At 36.6% G+C, this 22,674-nt stretch overlaps 1 protein-coding gene and 1 long non-coding RNA gene across 2 annotated transcripts in view; one reads left to right on the plus strand and one right to left on the minus strand.

The window, feature by feature from the left end:
• The window catches only part of magi2b (membrane associated guanylate kinase, WW and PDZ domain containing 2b), a 119,014-nt gene that overhangs the window by 29,163 nt on the left and 67,177 nt on the right, over nt 1-22,674 (minus strand). The window contains 5 exon segments of the mRNA XM_058767392.1: nt 2,316-2,481; nt 4,815-5,323; nt 11,567-11,749; nt 11,950-12,071; nt 12,207-12,264. Of these exon segments, the coding sequence (XP_058623375.1) occupies nt 2,316-2,481; nt 4,815-5,323; nt 11,567-11,749; nt 11,950-12,071; nt 12,207-12,264 (1,038 nt within the window).
• LOC131534495 (uncharacterized) lies at nt 697-5,262 on the plus strand. Its single transcript, XR_009269362.1, has 3 exons — nt 697-1,220; nt 4,886-5,037; nt 5,127-5,262. It is a non-coding gene; the product is annotated as an uncharacterized LOC131534495 (long non-coding RNA).

Genomic DNA, 22,674 nt, shown 5'->3' on the forward strand with positions numbered 1-22,674 from the left:
TTTATATATTATTATAATATTTATTAATATTTTGAATTCATTTGAATTTCATTTCAGTTTACGTTTTAGTAATTTTGTTATGAGCTTTTGCCATTGTAATTAGTTTTTTATGTTTTTATTTAGTTTTCATTTGTTTATTTCAGGGTTAGTAATTTTAGCGCAATTTTTTTTTTTCTGTTTTAAGTTCTAATTTTCATGTAGATTTTTTTTGGTGTTTTTCACCTCATTTTTTAAATTTGGTCAGCTTTATTTCAATTAACTTAATCATTTCAATAGTTTCAGTTTCCAATAACAACAGTGCTCTGATAAAAAAAAAAAACAGTAATTTTAGTCAAGTAATACCTTTATAAAAATATGATATCTAAGAATTATCAACATATATACTGAATGACAAAATATTAAGATTTTTTTTTAGCTATTTCATCCATCCCTTGTCCTAATTAAACACTAATAAAATACAAATATTAAACAAAAATATTATTTTATACATATTGTCAGATTGTCCTCAATTCCACTTCACAGCATCCTGTTCCAGTGTTTATTTGTTTGTTTTTGTTTTTTTGATTTCAGAAATTATTTATTTTTATTATTTGAAAAAATAATGAATTAATCTTAAATATATAACTGGCTCTGGTTACACTGCAAGTTTGTGCAGACAGCGCAAAAGAAAGACTGTCTATTTACCGTCTTTGAATTCAGAATTCTCACCTTGTTTTCTGGTGTGAAATTATGCTTGTCTTAACATTTATCTGCCTATTCATCCCGCTGCTTTAAATAGATATATTCATGTAAATTTATGTAAATTATGATAATATAAACTCTTCACGTCACCAAGAATAAATTACATCTCCTCAATCAGCATCTATTTCAGAGTATTCCCTCAGTGATACCTGCTGGGAAGCAACACACTCTGATTGGCCTGTTTGGCGAACGCCCCGCCCCCCTCGAGCCACTCTGCGTTCTGATTCGTCTGCCTGTTTATCTCCACAGCTCAGTGTGGGAGTCGTGTTTTAATTAGAGAACTGGGGAAAAGAGCTGTGAACATGGCCGGCGCTGACCGGGCTCTTGGCAGAACGCCGGCAGGAAACTGAATGGTCTCGCACTTAGCCAGTGAGTCACGCGGGACCGTCTCTCGCTCCCTTACAAGAGGCCTTGGAGTGGTTGCTGAGAGGTCCTTTAAGACCGTAGCCTTCGATACAGTCGTGAAACACGCAGAGGAGGTGAGAACAGACGCACGGCGTAATTGGCAGGAAGCGTGGACGTAATTACTTGATTGATAGTGGTTTAGAGGAACAGACAAGCGTCTTAAGAACACATATCAGGTTTACTGTACACATGGAGAGACTGTAGCCTTCTTCAAGATAGTTTCTATTAATTGCCTCATTCATTTTCATTCTGAGAATATCCTAATTAAGAAGGGTGATAAAATACTATGCTCTGCACGGACATTTTAATGAAAGTAAGCACTCCGATAAGTGGACTCGCATGGAATTAGTAGATTAACTTGGCTCCAGTCTGAATATGCTAATAACTGTCACCAGCTCTTGCCAAAAGATGATACAGTGTGCAATCTTGCAAAGACTTTGCTAAAATTGCCCAAAAACAGCTCATCAGCTTCAGTTATTCTGAAAGAAAACAGCTCGAGTCTGAGAAATTGAGATGTACTGGTTAGTTTGTGAGGCAAAGCACATCTAGGAGTCTATAATAGGAATGTTTCTCTCCTCTATTTCAAAATCTTGCTGAATCAAAGCTTAAGGCAAGTTCAGAGCGCTTAGAAAAAGACTAAAAACTGAAGCACTGAAGCGTACAAAGTTACTTTCAGCATTTCAGGCAAAACTTTAAAGTAAAAGTTCACCCAAAAATGATATTCTGCGATCTTTAAATAATTATCATCAGTGTTTATGCCCAACTTGAGGCAAATGTACTAATTTAAAAATAAGTATTTTGTAACATCCATATTTAAACAATTTTCTTTTCTTTTTTTTAAATAAAAAACAGACTTAAATTTTGGTTTGTTTCTAACACAAAGCTGTCGTGGCTTCTGAAACCTTGGAACATGCAGGTTTTGGAGCTTTGGACAGCCCTTGGAAGCCATAGGCGATCGTTGTATTGAAAAAGTGCAGTGTATGCATTCCTCAATTTCTCCATTTGTGTTCAACAGAAACAAAAAGACATATAGAGTGAGTAGATACTGACAGAAATTTCAATTTTCAGTGAACACTGTACTTTGTCAAGGTCTGACGTAGATTTCAGGCAACCTTCAGCACGTTTCTGACGAACTTGGTTTTAAAAATGAAGGGTGGAAATGTGCACACCTGCTGTTGCTCCTCTCTGAATGACAAGCGTAGCCTCTGTTCCCACTGGACAGTCCTTGAGCAGCTGCACCACCTGTGTGTGGTTGAGTCCCTGGAGACCCTTCTGATTAATCTCCACCATCAAATCTCCTTCACATAACCCCGGACAACCCTGCGGCTCCAGAACCTGATCCAAACATATACAAACAATTATGACACATATCGTGCTTGATATATATAAATATATATAACTGATCATTTTCCCCCAAAAAATCATATTTCTAAAATAACAACAAATAACATATTTATTTAGATGATAGATAGAATGATAGATAAATAGATAGAACGATAGATAGATAGATAGATAGATAGATAGATAGATAGACAGAATGATAGATAGAACGATAGATAGACAGACAGACAGACAGATAGATAGATAGATAGATATAGATAGAACGACTGAAGGATAGATAGAACGATAGATAGACAGACAGACAGACAGATAGATAGATAGATAGATAGATAGATAGATAGATAGATAGATAGATAGATAGATAGATAGATAGATAGATAGATAGATATGGCCACAAATATCGGCACCCTTGCAATTATGTCAGAAAATGCAACACTTCTCTCAGAAAATTTTTCCAATTGCAAATGTTTTTGTATTCACGTGCTTATTGTTTTTGTTTGCACTGCAACAACACAAAAAAAAACAGAGAAGAAAAGTCAGACTTGATAAAATTTCACACAGAACTCAAAAATGGACTGGACAAAATTATTGGCACCTTGTCAAAATTGTAAGAAATAATTGCTTTTCAAGCATGTGATGCTCCTGTAATTTGTATTTAGACACACGTGGCAAGTAACAGGTGTGGGCAATATAGTAATCACACTTGCAACCAGTTCAAATGGAGAAAAGTTGACTCAACCTTTGTGTTGTGTGTCACACTGAGCATGGAGAAAAGAAAGAAGTGTAAAGAGTTGTATGTGTATTTGAGAGAAAAAATTGCCAGAAAAACATGGACAGTCTCAAGGCTACAAGTCCATCTCCAGAGATCTTAATGTTCCTGTGTCCACTGTGCACAATATCATCAAGAGGTTTACAGCCCATGGCACTGTAGCAAACCTCCCTGGACGTGGACGGAAGAGCAAAATTAATGAAAAATTAAAAAATCTACTTGGATAAAGAACCCTGATTAACTTCCAAACAAATTCAAGCTGATCTGCAGATACAGGGTACAACAGTGTCAGCTCACACTATCCGTCACCATCTGAATGATGGTAGGAGACCCAGGAGGACACCACTGCTGACACAAAGGCATAAAAAAGCAAGACTGGAGTTTGACAAAATTTGTGAGACAAAACCACGATCCTTCTGGGAGAACATACTGTGGACAGATAAGACAAAAGTAGAGCTTTTTGGTAAAGGACATCATGGCACTGTTTACAGAAAAAGAAATGAGGCCTTCAAAGAAAAGAACACCGTCCCTACAGTCAAACATGGTGGAGGTTCAAAGATGTTTTGGGGTTGCTTTGCTGCTTCTGGCACTGGATGCCTTGACTGTGTGAACGGAATCATGAAATCTGATGATTACCAAAGAATTTTGGGGCACAACGTAGTGGCCAGTGTCGGAAAGCTGCGTCTCAAACAGAGATCATGGGTCTTCCAGCAGGACAATGATCCGAAACACACTTCAAAAAGCACTCAGAAATGGTTACAAACAAAGCGCTGGAGAGTTCTGAAATTACCAGCAATGAGTCCAGATCTGAATCCCATAGAACACCTGTGGAGAGATCTCAAAACAGCAGCTGGGAGAACGCATCCTTCAAATCTGAATGACCTGGAGCAGTTTGCAAAATAAGAGTGGTCCAAAATTCCAAGTGGAGAGGTGTAAGAAACTCATTCATGGTTACAGGAAGCGATTGATTTCGGTTATTTTTTCCAAAGGGGGTGCTACCAAATATTAAGTTAAGGGTGCCAATAATTTTGTCCAGTGCATTTTTTTGGGTTCTGTGTGGAATTGTATCAGATTTGACTTTTCTTCTCTGTTTTTTTGTGTTGTTCCAATGCAAACAAAAAAATAAACATGTGAGTACCAAAACATTTGCAACTGCAACAATTTTCTGAGAGAAGGGTTGCATTTTCTGACAGAATTGCAAGGGTGCCGATTTTTTTGGCCATGACTGTAGATAGATAGATAGATCTAGAACCTGATCCAAATGTATAGAAACAGTTATGACACATATCGTGCTTGATATATGAATATATAAATATATACTGTATAACTGATCATTTTCCAAAAAAAAAAAAATACATAATTTGTTTTCTAAAATAACAAATAACATATATTTAGATAGACAGAATGATAGAACGATAGATAGATAGAACGATAGATGGATAGATAGATAGATAGATATAATGTTTTTTTCCATTGTTTTATATATGCACACTATTTAATTTGAGTTTGAGACCCCCGATATTAAAACGTTTGTTCAAAGAGTAACATATCAGCGCACCTGTTTGACTCTTTGCCCTGTGGGACTGTCGGCAATGGTGAACCCGAAACCCTCTGTGCCTTTGGTTATAGTGAGACTCAGAAGTTCAGGGGCCACTTGAGCACCGGCCGTTGCGCCTGAGGAGGATGCCATGGAGACGCTGTCATCGGGTGGGGGTCCCGGTGTGGTCAGGGATGGAGGCTGCGAGCCATCCAGGTGTGTGTCTCCAGGATGGGGATGTGGGGTAAGGCCCTCGCCGTGATCAGGTACTAAGCGTCCAGTCAAAGACATGTACTCCATGTAATTTTCATAGTTGTTCCTTCCATTGAGCAGCAACGGGTGATCCACTAGGCCCAAAGGGGGCATGGAGGAACTAGCAGAGGGGTCTTCAGGGTCATAAGGGAGAGGGTAACCTCGACACAGCACCAGGGTGACACTCTGGCCAATGGGGACAGACTGGAAAAGCTTCACCACATCGGCATGGGTGGTGCCCAAAACACAGATGTCATTGATGTAGACAATCACATCACCTGATGAAGAAATAATGAAAGAAATGAGAGAACTAAATAAAATATGAAGCGCCACACTCCCAAGTGCATTATGGCATCAATTTCACATCTACCACTCGCTCAGAGAGCATATATCCTGAAACTGGCTTAATTATTAAGGATATCGGCTCATTACATTTTACTGTAATTTTATGCTAGGATGACCATAAGTCCTCTTTTTCACAGACATGTCCTGGCTAGGATTTCTAAATTGCCTAAAATGTCTGGTTTTGGTTTTGTTTTGCTTTTGAAATGATCTCTGCAGACCACACACATTATATGTATGCATATTTACATTATTTTGACAGTTCTCGCTCTCCCGCCTTCTTGCACATCATGATTGGTCAATTATGTACAATGCCAGCATGCTATTTGTCAAGCTACATTTCAGCCATTACTTCAGCAAGTATGAAAACTCTGTTTAAATGCATTTGTTCCTTATTAAAGTAAACTCTGTTAGCTTAGCAACATGCTAATGTTAAATTCTATTGGAACCAACTGTAAGTTGAGTCTCCTACTCAATGTTTTTGTTATTTATCAGTCGAAAAAAATATTGTTTTGATGATTCCAACATTATCCCTTTCGAAATTTAATCATGGGTTTTACTAAAAGTGGCGTACTGATTACCAATTATATAACAACAGCTTTACGACAAATACCATGGTTAAACTATGGTTAGTGTAGCAAAACCATGGTTACTTTGTGGTTACCATAGTTTAACTATAGTAACCATGGTTTGTTTGGTTTCTTTTGTAGTAAAACCATGGTTAATTTTGTGAAGGTTGGTTCATTTATGTTGTTATCGTTATATAATAGTAAAGGTGTGGACTTCGCTGTTCTCACAGAACTAGAACAATTATTAAATGGATAGTTCACCCAAAGATGAAAATTTATTGAAAATTTGGTCATTCATTTCTCACCCTCATGTCTTTCCAAACCCTTAAGACCTTTGTTCATCTTCAGAACACAAATTAAGATATTTCTGATTAAATCTGAGAGCTTTCTGACCCTGCATAGACAGCAACGCAACTGAAATGTTCAAGGCCCAGAAAGGTAGTAAAGATAGCATTAAATTAGTCCATGTGGTTCAACCGCAATGTTATGAAGTAGGGCTGCACGATAAATCGCATGCAAATGTCATGCGCATTTCGTCAGTAAAGCCGGTTCTGTGATTAGTAGCAAATCTCCATCACGTGCATTCAAATGGAGCGGCATTTAATACACGGAGCCGTAGATCACTGACAAGCTACCCAATATCGTGTTCATAATCGCAGATTAATCGCCTTTGATTGTGAACACGATATTGCGTAGCTTGTCAGTGATCTACGGCTCTGTGTATTAAATGCCACTCCATCTGAATGCATGTGATGGAGATTTGCTACTAATCACAGAACCAGCTTTACTAACGAGATGTGCATGATAATCGTATGCGATTTATCGTGCAGCCCTATTATGAAGCTACGAGAATACTTTTTGTGCACAAAGAAAACAAGAATTATGACTTCATTCAACAATTTCTTCTCTTCTGTGTCAGTCTTCGACACACGTTCACAAAAGTATGACGCTGCATGTGTGATGCTGCTTATGAAGGAGACAACGTTCTGACGTAGAACCTCTCGGATTTCATCAAAAATATCTTAATTTGTGTTCTGAAGATGAATGAAGGTCTTAAAGGGATACTCCACCCCAAAATGAAAATTTTGTCATTAATCACTTACCCCCATGTCGCTCCAAACTCGTAAAAGCTTTGTTCGTCTTCGGAACACAATTTAAGATATTTTGGATGAAAACCGGGAGGCTTGTGACTGTCCCGTTGACTGCCAAGTAAATTACACTGTCAAGGCACAGAAAAGTATGAAAAACATCGTCAGAATACTCCATCTGCTAACGTTTATTTCCGTACAAAAAGTATTCTCGTCGCTTCATAACGTTACGGTTGAACCACTGATGGCAGATGGAGTATTCTGACGATGTGTTTCATACTTTTCTGGGACTTGACAGTGGTATTTACTTGGCAGTCAGTGGGACAGTCACAAGCCTCCCGGTTTTCATCTAAAATATCTTAAAATGTGTTCCGAAGACGAACAAAGCTTTTATGGGTTTGGAACGACATGGGGGTGAGCAATTAATGACAGAATTTTCATTTCTGTGTGAACTGTCCCTTTAAAATGGTATATTTATGTATTAACCTTGGTCTAAACAGGCCTTCAAAGTTTGAACGAATTTTCGTTGTCAAAACTCAGTCATTTAAATAAGAATCCAAACAAGCTGGAATTTTGAGTAACAGCAAAAGATTTCGCAGTAGGTTCAAATTGGTTGCACAAATTTGACTTTTTGACCGCTTCTTGATCTTAAAGCAACTTCTGTGGGAGTTGTTCTTAATATATCATTACACTATTTACAATAACCAATGGAGCTTATTTTATCTGCGATATTTTTGCCAAAATTTTGTTAATATGACAGTAGACAGCAAGGCAGCTCACTAGGTGTTGGAACAGAGCTATTATGTCATGTTTAAAGACACATACTCAGGGTTAATAAAATAGACATTCTTTGACCCAAATGTTTACTAAATCATATCATTTCGGATTTAAGTCCTCTCCACACATACACAAAAGGTATTACTGTGTAAGTACAGACAGTTGTAGACACCAACCGAGTGAGCTATCAGCAAAGCTGGCCGAAAATGAGGCGTCTCAGTAATAAAGGCAACCTGAGGCTTGTTGAAACTATTGAAACAAGCCAACTGTGTATGTGTGTGCGGAATAGAGTAGGACTTCTATAAAAGGACCCCATTCCCCCATCAAAAGCAGATAAAACACACAAGATCCCACCAAAGCCCAAATTGCAACGCTAGCTGGAGGCATATGCAAATAAAGCCACTGCCAGCATCATTATCTGTGAGGGCCTTGGGAAGTGATGTCATCTTCAGACCACACAGATGTGATACACTTCTAAAGTTAACACATGATCAAGGAAACGAACAAGCCATCTAGAAAGGTAGAGTCGCAGCGAGGACGCAAGTTTCCCATACTAGGTTAAGAGTTCCTCTACAAGGGAATAGAGAACTTATGAAAAAGCAGCAAATATGCCTTCGGCGTCCGCCTGTGATGACTCACTCAAAGACGCTCTTTCATCACAGAAAAACACACTGCGACAAGCGTGACCTTGCACTAGCTCTGTGCAAGCTATTAGGGACTGTTGTCAAGCGGTGGCTACAGAGATAATAATGTTTCCTAGCCCATGCGCTGAGGGTTTTCTCCTGAGATCTGAGGTCACGGCTCAACACTGCATATACAGTCATGGCCAAAAATATCGGCACCCTTGGTAAATATGAACAAAGAAGGCTGTGAAAATTAATCTGCATTGTTAATCCTTTTGATATTTTATTTAAAAAATTCACAAAAATCTAACCTTTCATTGGATAATAAGAATTTAAAATGGGGGGAAATATCATTATGAAATAAATGTTTTTCTCTAATACACATTGGCCACAATTAACGGCACCCTTTTATTCAATACTTTTTGAAACCTCCATTTGCCAGTTTAACAGCTCAAAATTTTCTCCTATAATGCCTTATGAGGTTAGAGATCACCTGACAAGAGATCAGAGACCATTCCTTCGTCCAGAATCACTCCAGACCCTTTAGATTCCAAGCTCCATGTTGGTGCTGCTTCTCTTCAGTTCAACCACTCATTTTCCCATTTGAAGTTCAAGTCGTGTCTGATAACTGAATATGCTGGAGTTTGTTTTTAGATGAGCGAGCAGAATTTTTCTTGAAAGCTTCCCGAACAACATGTGGTGATGTAGGTGCTGTTTGACCAATTTTTCCTTTAAGGTTTTCTGACCCTGAGACTCAACTATTTTCTGCAATTCTCCAGCTGTGGTCCTTGGAGAGTCTTTAGCCACTCAAACTCTCCTTCTCACCGTGCATTAGGACGATATAGACATATGTCCTCTTCCAGGCAGTTTCTTAACATGTTGATTGGAAACTCTTAATTATTGCCCTGATGGTGGAAATGGGAATTTTCACTGCTCTAGCTCTTTTCCTAAAGACACTTCACTAATTTGTGAAGCTCAATTATCTTTTGCTGCACATCAGAAATATATTCTTTGGTTTTTCTCATTGTGATGGATGATTAAGGGAATTTGGGCTTTGTATTCCCTCCTATTTATATTTCTGTGAAACAGGAAGTCATGGCTGGATAATTTCATGTTCATAATCACCCTGGAGTGCTCAAATTTGTGAATATGAATGGGAATATACTTCAGAGATATTTTACTCATAAGGATTTCTAGGGGTGCTAGTAATTGTGTCCAACGTGTCCAACATAATGATATTTCCCCCTATTTTAAATTCGTATTATCCAATGAAAGGTTAGATTTTTGTGAATTTTTAAAATAAAAGATCAAAAGGATTAAGAATGCAGATTAGAAGGCCTACACGCTTCCAAATGACAACAAACTTTTAATTCTTAAGAATATTTAGATCATGGAAATTAAGTATCAAAATATTAGATACCTTAAAAAACTTGAATAAATAGTAAATAAACATTTTTCTAACAAAAAGTGCAAAGTAACAAGTAGGGAAAAAAGAGAAAAATGTACAAAGAACTTGTATGGAGATTTTTCCATCTACAGATTTTCCACTGACCTTCTTTTCTCTGTAAATTAAGGGTGCACACTATTACTGAAAAACACAATCACTACTTAGCAGTCAGATGTACGCATGTACAAAGGCACAGATCCCTAAACAAGGCCATATCATTTTTTTGTAAAAACTTTTTTAAAATGTGAACTAGCACCTCATGACAAAATCCAGGAAAACAATCCATGTTATGTACGAGAAGCTGCAAAAGACACAGGCACAAGTGGAATGCAAAAAACATGGTGACATTAATTTTTAAGTAAATATAATGGGCGATATATTGCGTCACCAAAATATATTGAGGTCATGTACATATATTGTGCGATAAGTCGATATATTGATTATTGCGACAGGCCTACACGTTACTTTAAAAAAGTAATTAGTTATAGTTACTAGTTACTTCTCACAAATAGTAACTGAGTTAGTAACTGAGTTACATCATTATAAAAGTAACTAATTACCAGGAAAGTAACTATTATGCTACTTTTTAAAAATGTTCAAATGTCAAATAACTTTGGATGCCCCCAATATTAAATATGTTAAATTAATGAAATGGACACTAAAAGAATAAATTATTATTATAAAACATTGTACATTAATCTACACTATTTATCTACTGACACTTAGTATCAGTCAGTCAAGCATTATAATATAATATTATGATAATTTAATATTATATGATGATAGAATTTTAGTAATTAGAATAACCAAGTATGAATGCATATTTGTCATCAATGTAAAACGCACTAAGGATTAATGAGCTGCTGGGTTCATGAATATTAATCACGTTGTCTGCGTTCGCTTGAATTGATTTGCTGAAATCAAAACAGGGACGATAATAGGTGAGCACCAGCCAATGAGATTGTCGTTTGCGCATTAGTTCCGCCCACTACCAGAGAAACCGGCAGTTCTTAAAAGCTGAAGAATTTCAAAGGAACTCTTGAAAATACAACAAAGAATATCGATGCACTTCTTGTCAATAGAAAAAGTGGCCAACTCTAACTCCGCCCCTGCGTTAATTGAGTTAAATATTTTAACACTAAATAAAAATTAATCGCCTGCGTTAACGCCGCTAATTTTGACACCATATATACACATACATATACACAGTGTGTGTGTGTGTGTGTGCGTGTGTATATTATATACATATATACATATACATATATACATATACATGTATATATATATATATATATATATATATATATATATATATATATATATATATATATATATATATATATATATATATATATACACACACACAATATGTGTGTGTGTGTGTACACAACATTTTAATATACATTTTTGATGTAAAGTGATTTAATAATATTACTCATAATAATATAATTTAATAATATTACGATAATATAAAAATAGATAAGTGTATTATATGAAATGTAATTTTAATAAGAAAATTAAATAACTTCACATCAAAACAACTACATTTATTTAAATTAAATTACCTCAATTCACCCTTCTGCTAGAATACAAGCATAAAGGTTATCACAAGATTATAACACACTGAAGAAGACAACATATGTCCTGAGGTCCTGATTTTGCTTGACCTTCTCACCTGTGTCCATCTTGCCATCTTGGGCTGCAGGTCCCTCAGGTATGACGCTCTTGACCTGTAGGAACTCATCCGGCTCGTCGCCACCAATGATGGTAAAGCCGAATCCCATGTTGCTCTTCTGTAGCACCGTGGTGAGGAACGTCCCTTTGAGTTGTGTGGCGTCCCTTGTGAATGGAGGCTTTTCTGTGAAGACAAACACACATAAACTATCAGAGGAATACATGGCACAATGCACAGCCATCTCTACTGCATGGTCTTTGGTGCTTCGGTCAAGCTAAAGTGGAAGTGAAAGTAGGGCACACCTGAGCAACCCGAAACCGAGAAACACCAATAAAACCAATTGGGTGAAGATGACATTTATGGGCCACAGAGAAAAGCAGTACCTCTATATATTGTGGGCAATGGCAGCGCCGATAGACCTTGACTTTGCATTTGCTGTTGCTGTTGCATCCTTCGTTTGGCCTCTAGGACGGGGTTCTCAAACTGTGTCCTTCTGTTAATGTGGCTGCGGGGCAGAACGAGCAGATATTTAATCACGCTGGGACCCTCCCTCCCTCGGCACGCTTATTGAAGAGCATGACACGGATGATTTGGGGTCAGATTCGACTAAAATTTGAAAGAAGAATTCTGAAGAACTTACTCAACATAGTAACTGCCATAAATAGGGTCGTCTATTTTCTCCCAGCCATATGGAAGTTCTGTAGAAAGAAAAAAAAAAAAAAGATGGTCGGCACCTCGTTGCAAATGTTGTTTATCCCTGTTGAATGTGTATTTAATGTAGTCTGGGTTCTAATTTCTGTTTCCTGTTTTCTTGCATAATTTTGTTTTAAAACAATTAAAATTAAAATGTGTGTGAATGTGTGTGCGTGTGTATACACATTTTCACATTTAAATTTTAATTGTTTTAGTTTTAGAGAAACAATAACAATACACACATGTATATAATACTTGACTGATGAAGTATACATACACTACATATGTATAAAATACTAAAAATATTAAAATTAAATATATACAGTGGTGTGAAAAAGTTATTGCCCCCTTCATGTTTTTTTTTTCTTCTTTTTTTGCATATTTGTTACACTTGAATGATTCAGATCATCAAACTAATTTTAATATTACACAAAAATAACCCGAGTAAATACAAAATACAGTTTTGAAATAATTATTTTATTTATTAAGGGAAAAAAGTAATTGCCCCCTAAATCTAATAACTGGTTGTGCCACCCTTTGCAGCAACAACTGCAATCAAGCGTTTGCGATAACTGTCAATGAGTCTTTCACATCGCTGTGGAGGAATTTTGGCCCACTCTTCTTTGCAGAATTGTTTTAATTCAGCCACATTGGAGGGTTTTCAAGCATGAAAGGACTGTTTAAAGTCATGCCACAGCATCTCAATCGGATTTAAGTCTGGACTTTGACTTGGCCACTCTAAAAGCCATTCAAAGGTGGACTTGCTGGTGAGTTTGGGATCATCGCCCTGCTGCATAACCCAAGTGCACTTGAGCTTGAGGTCACAAATTGACAGCCAGACATTCATTTTCTGATAGAGTGCAGAATTCATGGTTCCATCAATTATGGCAAGTCGTCCAGGTCCTGAAGCTGCAAAGCAGCCCCAGACCATCACTCTACCACCACCATGTTTGACTGTTGGTATGATGTTCTTTTTATGAAATGCTGTGTTGGTTTTACGCCAGATGTAACGGGACACACACCTTCCAAAAAGTTCAACTTTTGTCTCATCAGTCCACAGAATATTTGCCCAAATGTCTTGAGGATAATCAAGATATTTTTTTGCAAATCTGAGACGAGCCTTTGTGTTCTTTTTGGTCAGCTATGGCTTTTGCCTTGGAACTCTCCCATGGATGCTGTTTTTGCCCAGTCTCTTTCTTATTGTTGAATCATGAACACTGACCTTAATTGAGGCAAGTGAGGCCTGCATTTCTTTACAAGTTGTTCTGGGTTCTTTTATGATCTCCTGGATGAGTCGTCATTGCGCTCTTGGAGTAATTTTGGTAGGCCAGCCACTCCTGGGAAGGTTCACCACTGTTCCAAGTTTTCTCCATTTGTGGGTAATGGCTCTGACCATGGTTTGCTGGAGTCCCAAAGCCTTAGAAATAGCTTTATAACCCTTTCCAGACTGATACGTGTCAACTATTGTGTTTCTCATCTGTTCTTGAATTTCTTAAGGTCGTGGAATGATGTGTTGCTCTATAAGCATGCTTCACTTTGTCAGACAGGTTCTATTTAAGTGATTTCTTGATTCAACAGGTCTGGCAGTAAACAGTCTTGGGTGTGGCTAGTGAAACTTAACTCAGCTTTCTAAAATAATGTGGTTAATCACAATTCTTTCATGATTTAATAGGAGGGGATAATTAATTTTTCACGTAGGGCCAGGTAGGTTTGGACAGCTTTTTTCCCTTAATAAATGAAATCATCATTTAAAAACTGCATTTTGTATTTACTTGCATTATCTTTGTGTAATATTAAAATTTGTTTGATGATCTGAATCTTTGAGTGTGACAAATATGCAAAAAAGTAAAAAAACAAGAAGGGGGCAAAAACCTTTTCACGGCACTGTACATATGAAATATCAAATACTTAAAATATTTAAAAAGATTTCTGCAATGGAATTGAAATAAAATAAAATAAAAATAAATATACACAAAAAAATTAGAAATGTTGCTTTGGTACCAAGTTTAAAACATACTACTGTTACTAAAACTAAAACTGAAATAAAAATAAATTAACATTATACAAACATTTTAAATTATAAAACTATAAAAAAATATAAAAATAAAAACATGAAACTAATAAAAATGACAAAAGCCCTTAACCAAATCATTAAAACATAATCTAAGATTAAAATTAAAACTGCAAAAATAAAACTTAAAAATACAAAAATAGTAATTAAAAAATTTATATTATAATAGTATAGAAATATTGCTAAAATAACAATTAGATTATTGAGATTAATGAGAAATAGATGATAGATAGATAGATAGATAGATAGATAGATGGATAGATGGATAGATGGATAGATAGATAGATAGATAGATAGAGTATACACACACAACAACAACAGCAATATAGTTATATAACTATATATTTTTCTTCATTTCTTTTATCAATATTTATATTTTATATTTATATATTATATTTTTTATTCTTTTATTCTCATTTTCTTTATTTGCTTAGTCTAATTTAAATAAACGTGATATTAAATTATTTTAAACTTTTTTTTATCATGCCTATGTAAAGCAATTGGAATTAGAATTGTTTATTAAATGTGCTATATAAATAAAATTTCCTTGCCTTGATATTGCATTATTTAATCAGGCTTCAAGTGAAGTATTACCATAATTTCATATTCATAAATGATTACGACAACGGTTGAAAGGTGAACCTGAATGTATGAAACCAGAAGCAACAAGCTTAAAATGAGCTATTTAATGCACGGCACGAAGCATGCATGTCATGAAAACATTCCTCACAGTTTTCATTATACTGAAGCCCAGTCCAGTAAATCAATAACCCCAGGGATGCCTGCAGTGTATGATAATACACAGCGCAAATCAGTCTAGACATCTTTTAAAAACACATTCCCTGCGCATGCCAGAATTTGGACTCCGTATCCCGAACAATCCAGCCGGCCGTTCACGCTGGCAGTCAGTGTGTAAAACAAAGCTTAATTAGGACACACAGCGGTAAGTGAGGGGAGGTCTGGCAGCCCGAAGGTTACAGCCAACATACTTTCATGCAATTCAATCCGCCTGAGAGACACAAAACAAATTAAAGGGCTGGCGAGATCACCATGACAACAAAGGGCTGTCATCATGTGCGGCATTCAAGATGCTTTTTCCTGTGTGTGCTGTTTTTCAGCCAAATTTGACATTATTGAAACATCAAGAAGAAATGGGCTACATGCGCAGACTCGCACAGTAATTATCAAAAACATCGCTAGTGGGACATGCTGCAGTCTTTGCAGGCGTTCTTCAAAACATGTACATTGTACATATATGTGCAGATGAAGTCATCTATGCATGTGAATAAACGGTGCGCACTAAACATGCACACTCACACAAATGCAAAGCTAAACCACCAAACAGTGCTTGAGGAACTACCTAAAAACCACTCATAACAACCTAGCAGCCATTTTGAACACCAACACCTAGGGCTGGGCGATATGGCCTAAAAAAACCCCGATTTAAATCGAACTTTATTTTGTTTTGATTTTCCCTTCTGGGATTTGATCTGGATTTCCCCCTTGGGGTTAAAGTGCAATCAGAAACAACAAGCCAAAGAGACAAGATGGCAGGCCCTGCCATTGTAAACAGTGAAAATGTAACATAACATATAACATAAAATGTAACATAAAACATAAAATTATATGACCCTTTTTGATAAATTTTCTTTAAACACAAGTTTAACATCTTGCTATTCAGTAGATAGGAGGTAGTTCTGATAAACGATGGAGGATGACATCATGGGGGTTAGGGGTGTGCCCGAAGCGTGAATCCGTATTCGGAAAGGCACGGAAATCGAATAACTATTGCTAACGGTTGCCTGTTACAGTTACATTACAGTACATAAAACGTACATACAATGATAAAACTGCGAGGGAAAGAAATATACATTTTCCTCCCATTTTGTATTTATTCTCAGCAGTGAGTCAATGTCATGGATGTAAGGGCAGAGCAAGTTTAAATATCTTTCTAGTCTGTATTTCCATTTTGTAATCCCGCTGTTTTGGGTATTTAAAAAAATATATATATATTTGTAATAGAGCAGACAGTTGTTCATGTATTTATGTCCTCATTTGGCGAGACGGCAGACGCTGAAACGCTTCGGTATGTGTAGTAAACGAAACTGCGCGTCTGTGCATTCATTCATAACGAGACACGCAGGATTCGTATTTAAATGGTATTTTTGCAGCTTAACATTTACAGATACTAGTTCATATCGCGATTTGATTTAAGTGTAATGACCTACTTTTGATTTATTCATCCAAACTTTGACAAATTCAATGACATTCCGCGTTATACAGTAAATTCTGTTTTTATAACTAGTTTCCGCGATTCCGTCCACGTTTTCCGCGGAAATCATAAGCCCTGATCACACCGTGACGCTCGTCCGGTGTAGACACAGTGTGAGTTTTTTTTATGGGTTATGTTATAGCCCTGCTTGTTTTTAAAAAAAATGTTTTTATGAAATCTCTGTATTGCTCATAATATCATCATATTATTTACTGCCATGCGAGCCACAAATTAAAGCTTGGCAAGAGTCTCGTGAGCCGCGCAATGAGTAACTTAAGGGATCCGCATTCCGCAGTACACGTCATTTTCTTTGCGAACACGTTGGGATGCGGCGGATTGCGGGGGATCACGAAACCCTACCTAAACTCTAATATGGCAGACGCGCGGGGGGAGGGCTGAGCCCATTCGGGACTACGGGAGCCCAGAGGGGAGCGTCGGCGGATGTTAAAGAGAAAACCGACTTTCATTCAAACAAATCGATGTAAACTACACATTAGAGTTAATCGATAAAATTGATTTATTGCCCAGCCCTACCAACACCTAGCAACCCTCTAGCAATGTCCTAACAGTCTCATATAGCAATCACCTGAAACGCCCTTAAAACTACTCAGAATGCCCTAGAAACCGCCTAGCAACCAGTCAGAACCCCCTAGCAACCACCAAACAATGCTTGATGATCTACCTAGCAGCCACCATTTAGAACTCCCTGACAACCACCACACAATGCCCAAGCAACCGCCAAAACAATGCCCTAGCTACCCTTCAGAACTCCCTGATAACCACCAAACAATGCCCAAGCAACCGCCAAAACAATGCCCTAGCAACCCTTCAGAACTCCCTGATAACCACCAAACAATGCCCTAGCAACCCCTCAGAAGTCCCTGACAACCACCAAACAATGCCCTAGCAAACCCTCAGAACTCCCTAGCAACCCCCAAACAATGCCCTAGCAACTACTCAGAAATAGGAATACCTAGCAATTTTCTTGTAATGCCCTAGCAACTATTCAGAACTGCCAAGCAACCAGAAAACAACGTCCTAGAAAGTGCAAACTCATAGAATGTCCTATCAAAGACTATAGAATACCCAAGACATGTCACTCGTATAGTTTTGAATGGGGAAAAATGCAACACTCAATATGGCCGCTCAATTGCAGGAAGCCCACGCCTTCTGAATGAAAGAGCCAATCACTAATCGGTAAAGTCAGCGTGTCTCTGCAGCTGCAGTTAGAAGTCCCGGTTCCTATAGAAACAGTCAGCGTTCTGAGACATGCGTTTAGGACTGCGCACGCGCACTGGCTGATCTAGCCTGAAAAATAAGCTTTTTATAACGCTATTTGAGCAAAAGAAACAACATTTATGATACAGTTGTTGTCAGATTTCTTTGGTGATTTCAAATCTGAAATTTAATCGTAAGCTTAGTGAACAGTTTTGGAGAATTTGATGTTTCCCCATTCAAAGAGATAGAAGCTGCACTTGGATGCCCGAGAGGCGTTTCAAAGATGGCCGCCGAGTGACATAACTTGTCTTAAAGAGACTTTGGTCCTATCAACCACAAAGAACACTGTAGCGATTATCTAAAATGACCTCACAAGTATTCAGAATACCCTAGAAACCATCAAGCAACATCCTAGCTACCACTCTAAACACCCTAACAACCACCAAACTCATAGAATGTCCTATCAACTACAAAGAACACTGTAGCAATCACCTGAAAAACCTCAAAACCTTTCAGAATACCCTAGAAACCTAGCAACCAGACAGAACATACTAGCAACCACCAAACACTGGAACTACCTAGCAACCACCAATTAGAACTCCCTGACAACCACCAAATAATGCCCTGGAAACCTCTCAGAAATCCCTAGCAATCACCAAACAATGTCCTAGCAAGTGCAAATTCATAGAATGTCCTATCTACTAGAGATTTAAATTGCAAATGCAATTTGCAACCGATTGCAATTTTCTTGGCCGATTCTGATTTCCGATTTTTTTGCAAGTGTGACCTGCCGATCCTGATTTTTGCCGATTCCGATTTTCTTTCTAAAAACTATAATTGACAGCATATACAAACAAAAATCTATACTTTTTTAATCCAAAAAAAAATGATTAAACATTACAATTCCCCCAATCTGGACAACGTTACAGATGTTCTCTCACTTAGACAACTTTCAAAATAAAGTGCTCTGTGACTAGAAAAGAAGTAGAAATAACAATATTAACCGAAAAGGAGTTGCTGTATATTAACAACATTGTTTCAATTAATTCAGTTAGAATAATAAGAAACTGTAGAGCTGTTACCACTCAAATGAAATCAGTATCAACAAACCCCATCTTTCCACTGCAAGAAACACTGAAGCTGCATCTTAGTCCTTCAACAGATTCGTTCAGAAACAAGGTAAGTGACTACTGTCTTTATGAATGGGTTACTGAATCATTCATTCATTCATTCGTAAACAAAACACCGCTGTGTTGCTCGGAGACACAAAACAGTTCTGCTGTGGCTTTGATTGGATTGGAACTATTTTCATCAGTGAAATTTTGCAAAAGCAGTCAATATTGTGTCTAAAATGTAAGTCACTTAATCATAATCACTTAATCACTAAATCATTTATTATAATTTTTTTTTACTACCGCAGTATGCATCTATAACTTTCTGTGTATGTTGTTGCGCTCATTTGTTTTGATTTCTGCACGAGTCTCTCTCACACACTCGCTCAGGCTGTGCGAGCCTCATCTGGCACGACAAATACATTATCAGTCGCCGTAAGTGTGACGTTAAAACAGACCTGTTCGGAATCGGCAGACTGACTAGCCGGTCACTGGTCCGGGCCGACCATGCGGAAAACCAGCTAATTCCGGTCCCTGGCCAGTTGATCATTGCATCTCTACTATCTACCATAAAGAAAACCGTAACAATTATCTAAAATGACCTCACATGTATTCAGAATACCCTAGAAACCATCTAGCAACTAGGGCTGCAATGATTAGTCGACATTTTCAACGCGTCTATAAAAAATTGTCAACAAATATTTTTGTTGTCGAGTACTCGTTTGATCTCATATGACCTAATGTAAGAGTCACGTCACGTTTATTTATATAGTAGGGTACAACGGGGCTAAAGGCGCCCGGGGTAAAAGGCGCCTTTGATATTATTTTCATCTAAACCACTAGATGGCACAAAAACTTGTCGTAGCACTTTCCAGATGATTTGCTTTTCAAGATGCATGTGTATATTTGTCTGATCTTTGACGTGATCCCACGCAGCAGCGCAAAGTTGATTCTGTGCTTTCTTGTTCTAATATTTTATGTTTTTTAAAATGTTGTAGATTTAAGTAGCAAATGAGAATCGTTAAAATTAATGCATAGATTTTGAAACAAAGGCCTTCTTTATTATTTTCAGTTTTGTTTAAGATAATTAAAGCAACAGTTTTAAATAACGAAAGAATATGTAAAAGTATGGTATTTGGGGTAAAACGCGCCGGCGCTGTTGGGGCTAAAGGCGCACAGTAATTAACATGATAATTAATAGAAGGCTGACTTTTCCATTTGTTGACATGACATGGTTAGATTCAGATGGTAAATATCATATATTATATTGGGTGTCCATATTAGAGATAACCACCATGTTTAGAATGAAACCATCATATTTAAAAACATGATATTAATCATAATAAAATATCATTTGTTGTTACTACTGTAAATATATATTAAATTATTATTGGATCTCCTTCAATTCTTTCAGAATCTTTACTTATTAAAATGATTTTGTTTCTGTATTTTAAAATATATTTTTTATATTAACATTTTAATGACCGTACATTTATTGAACAAAAATTCATTATTTTATTTGTCAAAATAAGCAGAAAATAGTACAAACTTTGCTAAAGTGATTGTTTTGAACAAGTATTAACTTGTTAATTTAATAAGACATTATTTTAGCTTATGTATTTGTATCAATACCGTGTGCCTTTTACCCCATGCTGGTGGGCCTTTGGGGTAAAAGGGCCCCCTTGCCACCTCATACATTTATAAGATTTATTAACAAAATAAACAACTTGAATGATTTATTTTCACACAAAATCTGTTGCTCCATTAATGTTCAACAACGTATATATTTTTTCTGCAATTATACATTTTAGGTGCAGTGAATAGGACATTTTTTCTTAAGTTGGCCTTTAGCCCTGCTGTACCCTACTTTATGCAATAGATAGCCTTAAATCAAGCAGCTTTACAGTATTAAACATGAAAAACCAGAGTCAGTGTCAATTTCAGTTAGAATTACAACTTGATTTTCTGTTATAAAGCAGCTCTCCAGTGTGGACCTAGCTAGTGATAAAATATTTTTATCAGTGGGAAAAAAATATTATTTCATTAAAGTGATAGTTTGGTTTGCAAAGATTAAAGCTTGATCTACAGTAGCTCAGGACTGTTTTGATTATCATAACCCTATAAGGTATTTTAAGAGAGATTATTTTGTGAATAAAATATCTTTATTTTGTTTCTTATCCATATGACTTACAAAAGGAGATGTTAGGCAGAATGATGTGTCATTCAGTTACTTTTTCATGTAGCTAATTAAATGGTGAATTTGAGAGTTTCTCTGTCGGTCATCAATTTTGTGTGCCAAATATATATATATTCGCATAAATTAATTGTATAATAATTGTAATTACATAATAACTTTCAAAAGCTGAAGTGATTACTGTTATATATTTGTTAGAATATGCATAACTCAACATTTGAACTACCGTATTGTCCCGAATATAAGACGACCCCCCTTTTTCCAGATGTACCTGTTGGAAAAAGGCTTTTTGAAAACCAAATCTTGTTTTTTTTTCTTTTTTTCTCTCTCTGTAAAACACATTTATTCTTAAATTATTTTCATATTGCATATTTTTCCAATTCTAATTTTTGTTTTGAAAGTATGGTAAATACTGGTAAAATGTACCAACAATGACATTGGAAAATTTTGATATACCATTGAAATAACAGGTAGCCCATCTGAATTATATAACAATTAGGCTATCCAACTCATAGTAGCCTACCAAAATGTTATTATCAGTAGACGTGAAATCTTATTGTAGTCTTCAAATCTGGGTACTGTCTTATGTTTTAAAATCACTTACAGAGGAAGTTTGTTCCCATCAGGCTAACATGACAGTCACGACTCATGCCGCTGTAAGCTTTTCTTTTTCATTTGTTTTCATTCGCGATCTTTACAACACACATTGAATTACATATTTCATGGCACACTCGTTTTATGCGTTTTTGGCGCCACCTATTGTTGTGGTGTATTACTGACATGTCAAAGTCTAGACCCTGAATATAAGACGAACGCGTTTTTTCAGATGTATTTCCAAGGAAAAAACATTGTCTTATATTCGGGTCAATACGGTAATTTCAAAAGCTGAATAATCAGTCAGTCTACTGATTAATCATTGAAATAACACGATTAGTCGATTAATCGTTCTAATAATCGTTAGATTAATCGATTATCAAAATAATTGTTTGTTGTAGCCCTACTAACAACATCATAGCAACCATTCCGAACACCCTAACAACCACCAAACTCATGGAATGTCCTATCACTGACATGACCTCATAACTATTCAGAATATCCTAAAAACCACCTAGCAATGTCCTAGCAACCACTCAGAACTCCCTAGCCACCCCCAAACAATGCCCTAGCAACTCCTCAGAAGTAAGAATACCTAGCAATTTTCTTGTAATGCCCTAGCAACTATTCAGAACTGCTTAGAAACCAGCAAACAACATACTAGAAAGTGCAATCTCATAAGCTGTGTCCGAAATTGCTCACTCTTTCACTCATTCACTAATCCCTATATAGTGTGTGGCAGTTGAGTGGACTATATCAGAAGGAGTGAAAGAAATGAAGTGAACGGATTCGTATGGTGACATGTACACTTCGCGTGAGACTTGGCTGTTGCAAAAACATCTTCGTCACATGTACTTTTATATTTTAGAAAAGAATATTAATAGCAATAACACTTAAAATGACTTTATATTGTAATCAGCTTTGTGGTTTCATTGATGGTATATTATTAATTTG

The sequence above is a fragment of the Onychostoma macrolepis genome, chromosome 25 (genome assembly GCF_012432095.1).
Source record: "Onychostoma macrolepis isolate SWU-2019 chromosome 25, ASM1243209v1, whole genome shotgun sequence".
NCBI lineage: Eukaryota > Metazoa > Chordata > Actinopteri > Cypriniformes > Cyprinidae > Onychostoma > Onychostoma macrolepis.